General features: G+C 36.0%; 1 protein-coding gene across 1 annotated transcript in view; it reads right to left on the reverse strand.

Moving 5' to 3' along the window:
• LOC126819409 (laminin subunit alpha) overlaps positions 1–13,606 on the reverse strand; it is a 69,660-nt gene that overhangs the window by 10,705 nt on the left and 45,349 nt on the right. Inside the window, exons 51-64 of the mRNA XM_050547417.2 lie at positions 12,117–12,255; positions 11,518–11,611; positions 10,642–10,758; positions 9,735–9,917; positions 9,086–9,240; positions 7,895–8,065; positions 7,451–7,581; positions 6,890–7,037; positions 6,209–6,333; positions 4,678–5,018; positions 3,948–4,041; positions 2,388–2,505; positions 1,549–1,695; positions 457–602 (exon numbers count right to left, since the gene is read on the reverse strand). Of these exons, the coding sequence (XP_050403374.1) occupies positions 457–602; positions 1,549–1,695; positions 2,388–2,505; positions 3,948–4,041; positions 4,678–5,018; positions 6,209–6,333; positions 6,890–7,037; positions 7,451–7,581; positions 7,895–8,065; positions 9,086–9,240; positions 9,735–9,917; positions 10,642–10,758; positions 11,518–11,611; positions 12,117–12,255 (2,109 nt within the window). The remainder of the gene's footprint in view (positions 1–456; positions 603–1,548; positions 1,696–2,387; positions 2,506–3,947; positions 4,042–4,677; positions 5,019–6,208; positions 6,334–6,889; positions 7,038–7,450; positions 7,582–7,894; positions 8,066–9,085; positions 9,241–9,734; positions 9,918–10,641; positions 10,759–11,517; positions 11,612–12,116; positions 12,256–13,606) is intronic.

Raw genomic sequence — 13,606 nt, forward strand, 5'->3', positions numbered from 1 at the left:
TTCGATCAAACTTGAATTAACAGAGACTTAGGCGATTTTTTTATCAATAAAAACAACAAAAGAAGCACTTATTTAATTCTTATATTAGGATCAGACAATTGTTTGGCCTCTGGAGAGTATAGTATATCTACCATTTCATAAACACACTTGCATGATGTCTTAACACTCGACACAAACACGGTCATTTCGGGACTAACATGGTTTAATTTTATTTCAATAAATCGCTTGCGCATAGGGGTCTTTAGCAGTGGGAGGAAACCGGAGGACCCGGAGAAAACCCATGAGGTTGGACAGGTGACCCTACTCCTTGTCACGTACAACTGGGGATTCGAAACCATGCCAGTTGACTCAATGACAGACTTTATGATACAGCGCGCAGGTGCTTACCATTCAGCCATACAACCCCACCCCCATTTTTATTGAAAATCCATTATTTTAATAGATGTATAAACTCACTTTAAACCATCCTTCATGATAGATATATAATGCCAGTTACCATCAGCATATTTATCATATTTACTCTCTAGTCGTGTTGGTTGGTTACCAGGGTTACTGAATACAACAATTTTACCTTTAACTATAGCTACAGAAAAAGCACTGGACTGAAAACATTAAAATATATATTTATTAAACTTGTATTCTACATATAGATGAGGGGGGGGGGGGAGAATGAAATGGGGTTTAACGTCCTACTGTTCAGCACATACTGGGCTAATGAAGACGGGCATACGCCATGCAGTGTGCTATAAGGGAAATTTTGCCTGGACAGCAGTGCTATGACCTACTCTTTATTCCAACTGTCAAGGAGTTCTTTTACTACACGCCAATGTGTACATAGGACCTTGGTTTTCCGTCAGAACGAATAAATTGTTCCTTGCCAGACCCTCCGTATTTCACCACTGACCAGGGGGAACCATGCCGGAAAATCTTATGAACTTTTTCGGTCAACGCAGGGATTGAACACAGAAACTACAGGTTAGCGAGCCAACGACTTACTGACTGAGCCACTGAAGCATCACACTACATTGTAAATATCTTGTGTCTATAACCAAAGTGATTATATTTTTGTATGTATTAAAGCCTTCAAGATAAGGATTGTCTTCTCAAATAGAAGTTTTCGTTTTCCAAAACATTGACAAATCAAATCGCTCATCTCTGCTTAGCTCAAAGCAATAGAGAGAGAAAAATGGGATTTAACGTCCACCCGACACAAACTAGGTCATTTCGGGACTAACATATGGTTTAATTTTATTTCAATAATTCGCTTGCGCGTTGGGGTCTTTAGCAGTGGAAGGAAATCGGAGGACCCGGAGAAAACCCACGAGGTTGGACAGGCGACCCTAATCCTTGTCACATACAACCGAGGATTCGAAACCATGCCAGTTGACTCAATGACAGGCCTTATGATACAGCACACACCTGCTAACCATTCGGCCATCCAACCCCCCTCAAAGCGATAGAGATAGAGAAATCAATTCAAATGGTCTCTTACTTTATTCAAAATTTAGTAGGATAAATAATATAAATAAAGTATAGAGAGTTTATTACCTGAGTATTATCAGCTGTATAAAGTAATAAACTGTCATTCTGGAAAGTTTTCATTTTAAAAGTGAGATCAAACATTTGTCCAACACTTTCAGCAGATACAGCCACAATACCTGGTCTATTAGCACTAAATGACACCACTCTAGCAATCTATATATTGATAAATAATTTTAACACAAATTTGTATAAAATAGCAAGGAAGATATTTTGGACCTTACAATCCTTTATTAAGTCTTGTAACTCAAATATTTTGGAAAACATAATTATCATGCTACAATATGCAGTGTACAGTATACTCAATCCTCAATAACACAAACCTAATAAATGTTACTCATAATAAATGACACTGGACAATTGGAATGTGACTCATCATGAAATGGTGATCATCCAAATTCTTAATTTTTGTGGATGTTAATTATACTCAAACTGCATGTAGTATGAGAAAGAAATGACTTAAATTCTAATCCATGGGGAGGCGAAATGAAAGGAGCAGCTTTCACATTAAAACTATAAAGTCAGTGCTTATAATGATAACAAGTAAGTGATGTAAGAAAAAGTCGTAATGAATTCCGATACACAGATGAGATAAATGTAGAGCCTTGAAATGTGACATTTGTAAGAAATCGTTGAGTCCTATGATATTTTGACAAAATAAAACGAAAGAAAAATCTCATTTGTGCATCAGATATTTGGGAAGGATTTTCTGGAAACCAGAAAAATTTCCTTTGCATGGCCATGGTATCAGTATTGGCACTGTCAGGTACTGGACAGACAATACCTTAGAGATAGATCTGTTTTGATTGTGATATATTAAGAGAGAGTCAATCTATATCATAAATTACCTGTTCAGGACAACCAACAACAACACCTTTAGCACCACGATTATTATTGAGATCCCATAAAGTTGATTTAAATTGTAAATCTTTAATACATCCTTCAAAACCTTCACTTGTAACATCTCTGATAAAATAAACAATACAAATATAAACAATACAGAAAAAACAAACCAGACGTCTTAGTAATTCATAGAGTACTTCAATCTTCTAGCTAACAATTAGCAATTAGTGTACTATGGACCAGTAAGCGAGTATGACGTTTTCGTAGCCATCATGTAATTGCGACTTGATATCAAAATCGAAGTATGTCAATCGATGTGCAATTGTCCAAGGACAAGCTTGCCAAGTTTAATGGCAGAACTTAGGCTTTTTTCGAAGAGCATTGTCCCCATGAAGAAGAACAACGAGAACAACAAGATAAGTAGTGCACATGTTCCAGTTCCTGATAAAAAGAAAAAAAAAAACAAACATTGGTTTATTGATTTGCTTATAATTAGAATATACAGTAAATGATTGAACTTTGACCAGCTAACTTATAAATCAATATCAATAAATATGTGTTAAGTTGGTTGATCACATATACAGTGGACTCTGTAACATCCGATGTCTGATCACTTCGGGTTGCTGTGACATCCGACATGATTTTCATGTCCCGATTTATTTTCTTATTACTTCAGCCAAAAAATCGCTGGTAAATTCGGATTCTGTATGTTCCGGATTACGACATCAATCAGCCGTCCCGTCACATAATTTACATTGAATCGACACCGTATAATCCGTACTTCAAACGGTGGGTGTGAAGCATCCAATTATCGGTGAGATTAAAACTCAATGGGTGTGAAGCCAGAAAAGATTAACAAGCAATCACCAATCAATTATCGGTGAGATTAAAACTCGCAAGCGCCGGTCTGTGTTGATTACTTTGATAATGTTATAAATTCTTTGTTGATTATTTTACAATTTATAATCTCTTGTAAGAGTGGGCTTGGTATTTGATTTTAGTTACTCATGTCAAATACCACGACATTATATAAAAATTGCCGCGATTGAAGAATCATTATACATTATTGTATTCAAAATGTCTGAACGTCCTGCAAAGCGTGCCCGAACAGATTTGACATAAGATGTAAAGCGGCAACTTATAGCAGATTTCGAGAAAGTTCCACGACCTGCGCAGAAGGAATTAGCCGTTAAGTATTCAATTGGCTGAGCTAGTGTCAGACATATTAAAGCATAAAGATGAATTTAAACAGAAGTTTGCCGATAATTTAAACTGCAGTAAGAAACGATTTTACACCAACTCAAAATTTGAAGACGTCAACACAATGACACATGAGTGGTTTGAAAGTACAGAAAGGTTTATCATTTTTAAAGGGAATAGCATTCTGGTGATTCGAAGCTACAATATAAAAAAACTTCCAGTTTTCGAAGTTACAGTATTTCCGGTTTTGGAGAAAGCTTGGTATTCCGACACGCTGTGTGATCCAAAATATTGTAACGATCCCGTACGATGTCGGATGTGACAGAGTCCACTGTATATAGAAATATTAAGCTTGGAAAACTTACTTGGTAGAAAGTTCAGGTTGATTATAACCTCCTATAAATATTTCATCATTAATAGCTAACTCCTTTAATGTTCCTTTACTCTCACCCCGAGCAACTAAAATACACAAAAGTAACAATCACTTGATGATCTTGTATCCCAGGCCCAAGTCCAACCTCTCCCCTGCACGCGCTGGATATATTTTTTTCCCCAAATTCATCAAAATGAGCTTCATCAAACAAACATTGCAATGTTTTGACTTCACTCCACTCTTATCTTATACATGTATGCATCTAAATCAGCAAAAATCTTGTCTCGGGTTTCTAATCTTATAATATTCTCTGATAATCCTGCAGAACTCATGCAAAACTGGTTACAAGCTCCAGTTTAGGTCCCCGCTACTGAAATTCTTGACAACGTCCCTGCATCCACATTAACTGAGGGAGAGATAAGGCGTTTAACATCTACCCAAGCCAACTAGGTTAACAGACTTGGCTATATAATAAGTCAGCAAACGCCTGTTACAACATTTACAAGATTTTATAAATTGATCAAAGGTCATAAACCTAACAGTAATTATTGGAAATCGTTGAAACTCGACAGGATTCTTCTTCCCATGAACATAAACAAAGTGAATAAATTTGATGAATGAGTGCTGGTTACGACAATATACGCTTAAATTTCTATGTGAGCATATAAACACAACAAAATTCATGTTCACAAATTATTACAAAACAATATTTATTTATTTACCTTCAGACCCGTCCACTAAAAGTAAGCCATCTTTCTCCACTCGGCTTGCTTGAATACTGTGCCAGGCACCATCATTATAACGATCAGGCGACTTCAAGGTAGCACGTCCAAAACCAAGGTCATACTGGAATATTAATTGACCTTCACGTATCTCAACAGAAAGGAAGTCACGTTTAGCATCAGTCATGTAAACAAGAAGACCATTCTCAGCATATGTTTTGAATTTCAGTAAAACATCGACAGATTTAGCTGGTCTGAATCCTAAATCTTTTTGGCTCAATATTACATAGCCTCTTCCATTAAACCTCAATCCATTTGATGTAATAGCCTTGAAAACATCTCTGAAAAAATAGAAAATATTTAAAGATTTCTAGATTTGGAAATGACCAGATACTTAACCAGCGGCTGCCAGGCAGGATACGCCCACATTTTCGAGAGATGGATAGAGAACAAGCTAAAAAGAAAGTGATTTTTCCTACAATCAAGGGCCATAATATAGGAAATTACAATTCGATATGCGCATATATCGAAAGGAACCAAGATCTTTGTGTTATAAACATAAATTTCAAGTTTCAACAAAATCGGATTAAAATTGTGACCTCTATAGGGTCCACAGACTTGATATACCATATTTTTACGCTATTTGAGAACGAAGGGCGGCCATTTTGTCTGTCAGTTTTGGGCCGATTTTCACGAAATTCGAACTCAGCCATCCTTAGGGTGTAACGGTGATATAATAATACGTTTTTTTAAATCGGATAAAAATTATGACCTCTATAAGATCCACAAGCTAAAAACGCGATTTTTCGTACAATCAGGGGCCATAATTCAGAAAGTTACGGTTCGATATGCGCGAATATCGAAAGGATTTAGGCTATTTGAGAACAAACGGTGGCCATTTTGTCTGTCAGTTTTGGGCCGATTTTCACGAAATTCGAACTCAGCCGTCTTTTGGGGTGTATCGGTGATACAATAATACGTTTTTTTAAATCAGATAAAAATTATGACCTCTATAGGGTCCAACAAGCTAAAAACGTGATGTTTTGTACAATCAGGGGCTATAATTCAGGTAGTTACGGTCCGATATCTCGAATATCGAAAGGAGCCGAGATCTTTGGGTTATAAACGTACATTTCAAGTTTCAACAAAATCGGATAAAAATTGTGACCTCTATAGGGTCCACAAGCTAAAAACGTGATTTTTCGTACAATCAGGGGCCATAATCCATGAAGTTTCGATCCGATACATGCCAACATCGAAAGCAGCCGAGATCTTTTGGGGATAAACCTATATTTCAAGTTTCGTCAAAATCGGATAAGAATTGTGACCTGTAGAGAGTCCGGACAGACAGGGCGACAGCATAATACGTCCACATGAAAATGTGGGCGTATAAAAACTATTAATAGGCCGACTTTCTGCAACATTCATATTTGTAAATAAATAATAATTTGGAACTTTTTTCTAAAATTATGAGTTCACATTGAAATTATTTGAGGTTGTATTATCTAATCATTCTAAATTTTTCACTTGCCTTTCAAGGGCTCCCATATAATTATTTTCTCCATTACGGAAATTCCACAAACCAATGGGCTGTTCATCAAATACAACATCTTCTATTACACCATCATAGGGTATACGTAACAAGTTTTCAGGCAGCTATGTAAACAAAAGAAATCATGAAATTAAACCACAAACCAGTCTCATTCAGGCATGTTTCACACACAATTTAGTGATTGATGAAATAGGTTGCCAAGCAACAAAACATACACCCACAGCAGCTAAATCGTCCGAGCAATTGACAAGGGTTGTTACATATTTATATTTTTATAGGTAATGGGTGCATTTACAAGACATTGATATCATTTTTATACAGATCTGATGATAATTTTTGCGGAGCGCTTATAAGGTTCAACCAACTGAACAAGTAAATGGAAATTGTCGAAAATTTGACAGACGGCCGGCCTGGGGGGACAGTTATAAAAAAAACACATTTCAATGTTGGCGTTTACAAATGAGTAATTTTCATGGAGCCATGTGAATTCTTGAGGACAAAGTTGTAAGTAGGCATGAGCTTGGATTTTAGATAATGGGGTAATTTTGTTACTCATTTTAAAATATGTTAATGGATAAAACTAACCACAAAATTTTGTTGACTGTGATAAATCCACTTTAGATAAGAAATTTTTCTTTTTTTAAACTTAAAGAGACTTACTGAAACATCGTCTGGAGCACCACCGACATACATTACAGTAGTCAGGGGATTTAACTCTAATACAGTAAATGTTCCTTCAGACTGCCCGCTAACTTTAGTATCATCTTGTTTATCAGTTCTAATCGTCAAATATCCAGCTTTCCCAATTCTGAAAGTAGGAAATATAAAATTTACGGATCATCATCAGGTAGATTAAGATTTAACCCTCTGAATAATAGATTTATCATTCTAATAATCTATATTTAAACAACAAAATTAAACAATCAAAAGTATCTTTATTAAAAAAATTTGAGAACAAACAGATCAGTTGTTACTTAAGTTTAGGTAATTTGAAGTTACAATGGTTTCCACTGATTTCACAATGAATCAGTTGTTAGTTAAGTTATGATAATTTAAAGTTACCATGGTTTCCATTGATTTCACGCCATCATTATAATAATATTTCTTTCACATAGAAATATTTGGGGTTTTTTAAAATAAAGGTGAATGATCTGGCTTTTTGTTTGATTTCTACAAATTATTGGTTTAAGAATGGTATGAATAAAAGTAAAATACACATACCTCTCAGCTATTACCTGATGCCACATACCATCATCAACTCTCTGTGGACTAACTATTCTAGCAGCACCTGATCCCAGATTATATTTGAACACTATCTGACCATTCAATAATTCTAGAGCAATATAATCATCCTGAAATATATATATTGGTGGGCTTAGAGTTTCAAGATTTTGAGATTCACATGATAATTTTCAATGATTATGTGAGTGAGCAGCTTTGTCTGTATAGGAAATTTTTTTATCCTAATCTTCATTTATTAAGCATATTATCAATTTGTATGTAGGCCATCAGTTTTGTGCCCTGAATGATTTTTCTTAAATTGAATTCAATGTTCTTATTACCTTAGCACTAATTTAAATAATAAAAAATTTCATATTTTATTACATTTCTGTTAATCCTGCTAAGTTTGTTAAGATGAGGAACTGAAAATTAGTTTATACTTACAGGTTCTGGTCTTCTCGATTTCTGATCACCGCCCAAATAAAGCAAAAGACCGTTCAGATTATCTGTACGAAAATAGAAGGAGACCTTACTATAGGAACCAGCTTGTTCAATGCTAGCTGGATTACGTACAGTTAGAGTTGTATTGGACAGGAAACGCAAACCAACTCGAATCTAGAAATAAAATAAAATGGTTACAGAAAATATTCCATTAGAAAAGCAAAAGTTCCACACCTAAACTATCTCTTACAAACAATGAAAGCGGTATTGTGTATCTGATATCATAAAGAATAATGGTATACTTTTTTTATAATTGTAATAACTGTGTATATGTCACTGGACGACCTGTAAGTAATATATGATTCACTAAAGATAGTTGTCGGCACATGATTTAAACTCGTAGCAGAAAATTAAATGAAATGAAATGGGGTTTAACGTCCTACTGTTCTGCTCCTATGCTGGGCTAATGAAAACGGGCATACGCCATACAGTGTGCTATGAGGGAAATTTTGCCCGGGCAGCAGCACTATCGCCTAATCTTATATCGAATTCCAACTGCCAAGGGATCTTTTACGTGCATTCTAATGTATACACGGGACCTCGGTTTTTCATCTCATCCGAAGTCCTAGACAGCTGTCCTTGTCAGGCCCTCCGTCCTGCATCACTGACAAGGAGGAACCACGCCGGAAATCTGGATGAACTTTCTCGGCCAATGCAGGGATCGAACACCCGACCTCCATGTTAGCGAGCCAGCATCTTACCCACTTAGCCACGTGATCCCCTTGTAGCAGAAAAGGATAATCGATATAGTATAGTTGACGATTACACCTATAGGGAATGTTGAACCAAAATCTCCAGCAAATTCTTCAGTACTGAGTGTAAATATCAGACACATCAGAAGTTAATTGTGTAGCGACTCTGTCTACTATTCTCACCTAACCAGATTTAGCTGTGAGTCTGGTTGAGCCAGATTATGTTTTTCATATATAGACAAGTTCTTGCGTAGTGAACACTAACAATAGGTTCATACTGCATTTCTTTCTGCAGTTTAATCTTTTAGCATTTCCGTATAACACCAGTAATTAATTAAATATTACCGACTGGACATTTCAATCTAATACGAATGTAACCCCAGATGGACTTTTACAGTAAACATATAGAAAGGCCTATAATAAGTCAGGTACTACTACTTACCCTATTAGCTTCATCTCTAGCTAGAGCAATTTTCTCCTTAAGTTGTGTTACATTAGCTGAAATAGTTCGTCCAATATCGGTTAATCTACCAGATCGCTCTCCTAAAGATTTGATCAAATTATTCATATCTGGTGACAGATTTCTGATGGTGTTTACTGAAATAAATAGATGAAATTATTCATATTAAAATCTATGTGCATTTCGATTAAACACGAGTTTAGCCGGTTAGGAGAGTAGGGTAATTCCCCTATATCTCAGATTATTTCTAGAACTGTCATCCAACCTATGACATGTTCGTCAAAGCCTAGGCTTGTAATTTAAGTTCAATTTAAAGATGTGCATATCTCTGAAATGGTAACCAGGCCTTGCAAGACTTGTGAGTCCAGATCTCAGGACATTAGGAGAAGCACACAAGATCTCGAGAGATTAAGAGGAGTGTATTAGATCTTATGAGCTTTAGGAGATACACACTGTATTTCAAGAGCTTCGGACGCATACAAATTGAAGTTAATCATAATACTGTTCTGCTCCAACTGGGCTAATGAAGACGTACGGTCGAACCACAATATTTTTTTACAGCACTGGGTGCAAACTGATATAAGATATAGACTGTAGGCCTAAGTGAAACCATACCCAGGTAAAAACTCACATTGATTTCTTGTTTTCAACATATCTCTATCAGCTTTTATAATATCTGTTGGAATTTTTTTGATTTTTCTTTCATCTTCAGGTAGTTGATTAATGATACTAACAATCTGATTCTCAGCATTCTTGCCTTTATTCAACGATTCATCTGCCTGATTAATAGCAACACTTGATCTTCCTAAATCTCCTGAAATCAACATATTATATAAATTTATAGAGTTCATACTAACTCAAGTCTTTAGAGCGGATACCTTAGAGAAGGTTTGAAGGTTTACGACACAGTAACTGTATAAAAGATATCGGCGTGTAATACATCCAAATTTTTCACTTTGTAGTGCCAAAGATCTTGGTTGCAGGTTGATCTTCAATCATTCAATGCCCAAGGACACCTCCTGAGTGTCACGTGCTGACATCAACCATTTGTATTTTATCATACATGATACGGTAATCAAGACAATTAGTCCTTATAAACTAAAAATCAGATCATATTTTTATTGCAAATAGATATTCTCTTCCCATACAAATGCATTAATTCAATTCAAATCGTGTTTATCTTCTAGGAAACTTTCATTTTAGTGTCAAATTGTCAATTACATACTGGGTTTGTTCTACTCTTTGTAGCATTTTTTGCTAAAAGACGTTTTTCTATTGGTACAGTATTGGCAAGTGATTTTTTCTATTTATTTTGAATAAGAAATCATGTAAATGCTTTCTGAAGACTAAATCCAATTAGGTCTTACTGTCATTTATTTTAATGTTATTCACACTACAGTCACTTTGGCGTGGTCCAAAATAACACTTGATAAAGTAGTAGTTAGATCTTCATGCAGCTCAGGGAAGCCCAGGAAATTATTGCTGAGTAAACCTGTTGGATTATAACATATATTTTCATCATTATTTATTGATCTTACCAGATGGTAAATTATCAATAATCTCTTGAACATCTTCTAGATCTTTTTCTACTTTAGTATTCAAGTTCATCAATTCCATTGTTTGATCTTTAGCATCTTGTAAACGAGCAGCCAGTTCTTAAAGGCAATAGTCAAGTTACAAATTAAGAAAATTATTCCATTCCATAAACAATGACAAAGTCAAGTGGACATAAATAAAAAATACAATAAAACTCAATGTGGTGGGTGCACAATCATCGTGAGCACAAACTCCAAAACAAGGTGCTGCCATAGTTTTATCAATTCCAAGCATCAGTGAGTTGTGAGAATCGTCATGCTGGCCAAGTGTGTGCTGTGACCAATGTTTAATGTAGAGCTGATCAGGTGAGTACTCCATTAGCACATGCTTTGTTGCCCAGTGATCCCCTTTGTATGATTGACACTTAGCCCGTCGATTTACGAGAATAGAATTCCAGAATTTTCAAAATAAAATGAAATGGGGTTTAACGTCCTACTCTGACTGGGCTAATGAAGACAGGCATACGCCGTAAAGTGTGCTATGAGGGAAATTTTGTCGGGGCAGCGGTACTATGGCCTACTCTTATATTGAATTCCAACTGACAAGAGATCTTTTACGTACATGCTAATGTATACACGGGACCTCGGTTTCATAACATCCAAATGACCAGACAGCTGTGCTTGTCAGGCCCTCCATCCTGCCCCATTGACAAGGGGAAACCACTCCAGAAAATCTGGATGAACTTTCTTGGCCAATGCAGGGATCAAACATACGACATCCAGGCTAGCGAGCCAGCGTCTTACCCACTTAGCCACCTCTGTGGGCTGTGGCTCCCCTCCAAAATTTTCAAACCAAAAATCAAAGTGTTTCAAACATACCCTTTTCTGTTTTAATGTATTCCTTATTAGCAGACGCCAATAGAGTATCACTGCTTTCTCTAGATTTAGCTGTAGCATCTCCCACACCACTAGACTGAAAGTACAAGTCAAATCACAACCTAGGTGCTTTTCAATACATCCACCAGCAGTAAAGTCTTCTATGCTAACTCTAAAATCATGCAGAGCTTTTATTAAAACTTCGGAACGAGTTCATTATAGTTTCTTTTAAGAGACAAACAGATCGTCATTTTTATTTCTGAGATTACATTATGAACTTTGAGAACTTCGACCCGACGCATTTCTTTTATGCTCATAAAAATGTGTATACTAGTGACCATCTGTTTTTTTTCCATCCCAAATGCACCCAAAATATGATAGAAAAATTCTAAATTTTAATACCATTCTGCCTTGAAAATTTGAAGACAAAAAATCAGAGAATAATGTGAAGTGTGGAGCAATGCTGGATAGAATGAACACAGTGACAATAATATATATATCCACGGCCGTATAATTAATCAAGTGATTTTCAGGTTTCATATTTTTTTTTTTAATTCAGTAAGTAAACGAAACTGAAATCTTAGACTGAAGACTGTTTCTACCTTATCTAATGCTTGTTCAGCTTCATCTACAGCCATAACAGAACCATTCTCAGCATTATTAATAGCATCAACTATATCTGTGTAAGCTTTAGCTGCTTGTAGAGCATTTGCTGCTGTATCTCTAGTATTGGTGTACAAACTGAAATCACATATTATATACTTTCAGGTAAATTGATTGTGTGGGGGAAAGGGCCACCATTACACATCACAGTATATTGGGAGGGTGTATATTTTATACAGTCTGCCTCCATAATTAATTGATATCGTAGATGAGGCAGATCCTTGCTTTAGGCACCCCCATGACTATAATCTTCCTTTAATGACTCCAAGAAAAGAGAACAATTTTAAAAAAGGTATATGGATTTTAATTAAATTTTGTTCTCTTTTTATACGTCTACATTTAAATTTGGTCGTATATTGTGGTCCGTCCGGCGTCCACAATTGCTTTTGGACGCTCTAGAGGCTAAAGTTAATATCCGATTGACTTTAAATTTATACACAGAGTTTAAGGTCATGAGACGAAGAATCCTATTGTTTTTCAGCGATTTCCGATTATTACTGCCAGAGTTATGGCCCTTGATCACTTCACAAAATCTTGTGGACGCTCTAGAGGCCAAAGTTAATATCCGATTGATCTTAAATTTTTACACAGTGTTTAAGGTCATGAGATGAAGAATCCTCTTGTTTTTCAGCGATTTCCGATAATTACTGCCAGAGTTATGGCCCTTGATCACTTCAAAAAATTTTGTGGACGCTCTAGAGGTCAAAGTTAATATCCGATTGACTTTAAATTCATACACAGTGTTTAAGGTCATGCGACAAAGAAGCCTATTGATTTCAGCGATTTCCGATAATTACTGCCAGAGTTATGGCCCTTGATCACTTCAAAAAATCTTGTGGACGCTCTAGAGGTCAAAGTTAATATCCGATTGACTTTAAATTCATACACAGTGTTTAAGGTCATGCGACAAAGAAGCCTATTGATTTTAGCAATTTCCGATAATTACTGCCAGAGTTATGGCCCTTGATCACTTTGAAAATCTTGTGGACGCTATAGAAGCCAAAGTTAATATCCGATTGACTTTAAATTTATACACAGTGTTTAAGGTCATGAGACGGAGAAGCCTATTGATTTTCAGCCATTTCCGATAATTACTGCCAGAGTTATGGCCCTTGATCACTTCAAAAAATCTTGTGGACGCTCTACGGTGCAGGCCAAAGTTAATATCCGATTGGCTTTAAATTCATGAACAGTGTTTAAGGTCATGAGACGAAGAAGCCTATTGATTGTTACTGCCAGTTATGGCCCTTGATCACTTTGAAAAATCTTGTGGACACTATAGAGGCTGAAGTTAATATCCGATTGACTTTAAATTTATACACAGTGTTTAAGGTCATGAGACGAAGAAGCCTATTGATTTTCAGAGTTACGGCCCTTGATCACTTTGAAAAATCTTGTGGACGCTCTAGAGGCCAAAGTTAATATCCGA

Source organism: Patella vulgata, chromosome 4 (assembly GCF_932274485.2).
Source record: "Patella vulgata chromosome 4, xgPatVulg1.2, whole genome shotgun sequence".
Lineage (NCBI taxonomy): Eukaryota > Metazoa > Mollusca > Gastropoda > Patellidae > Patella > Patella vulgata.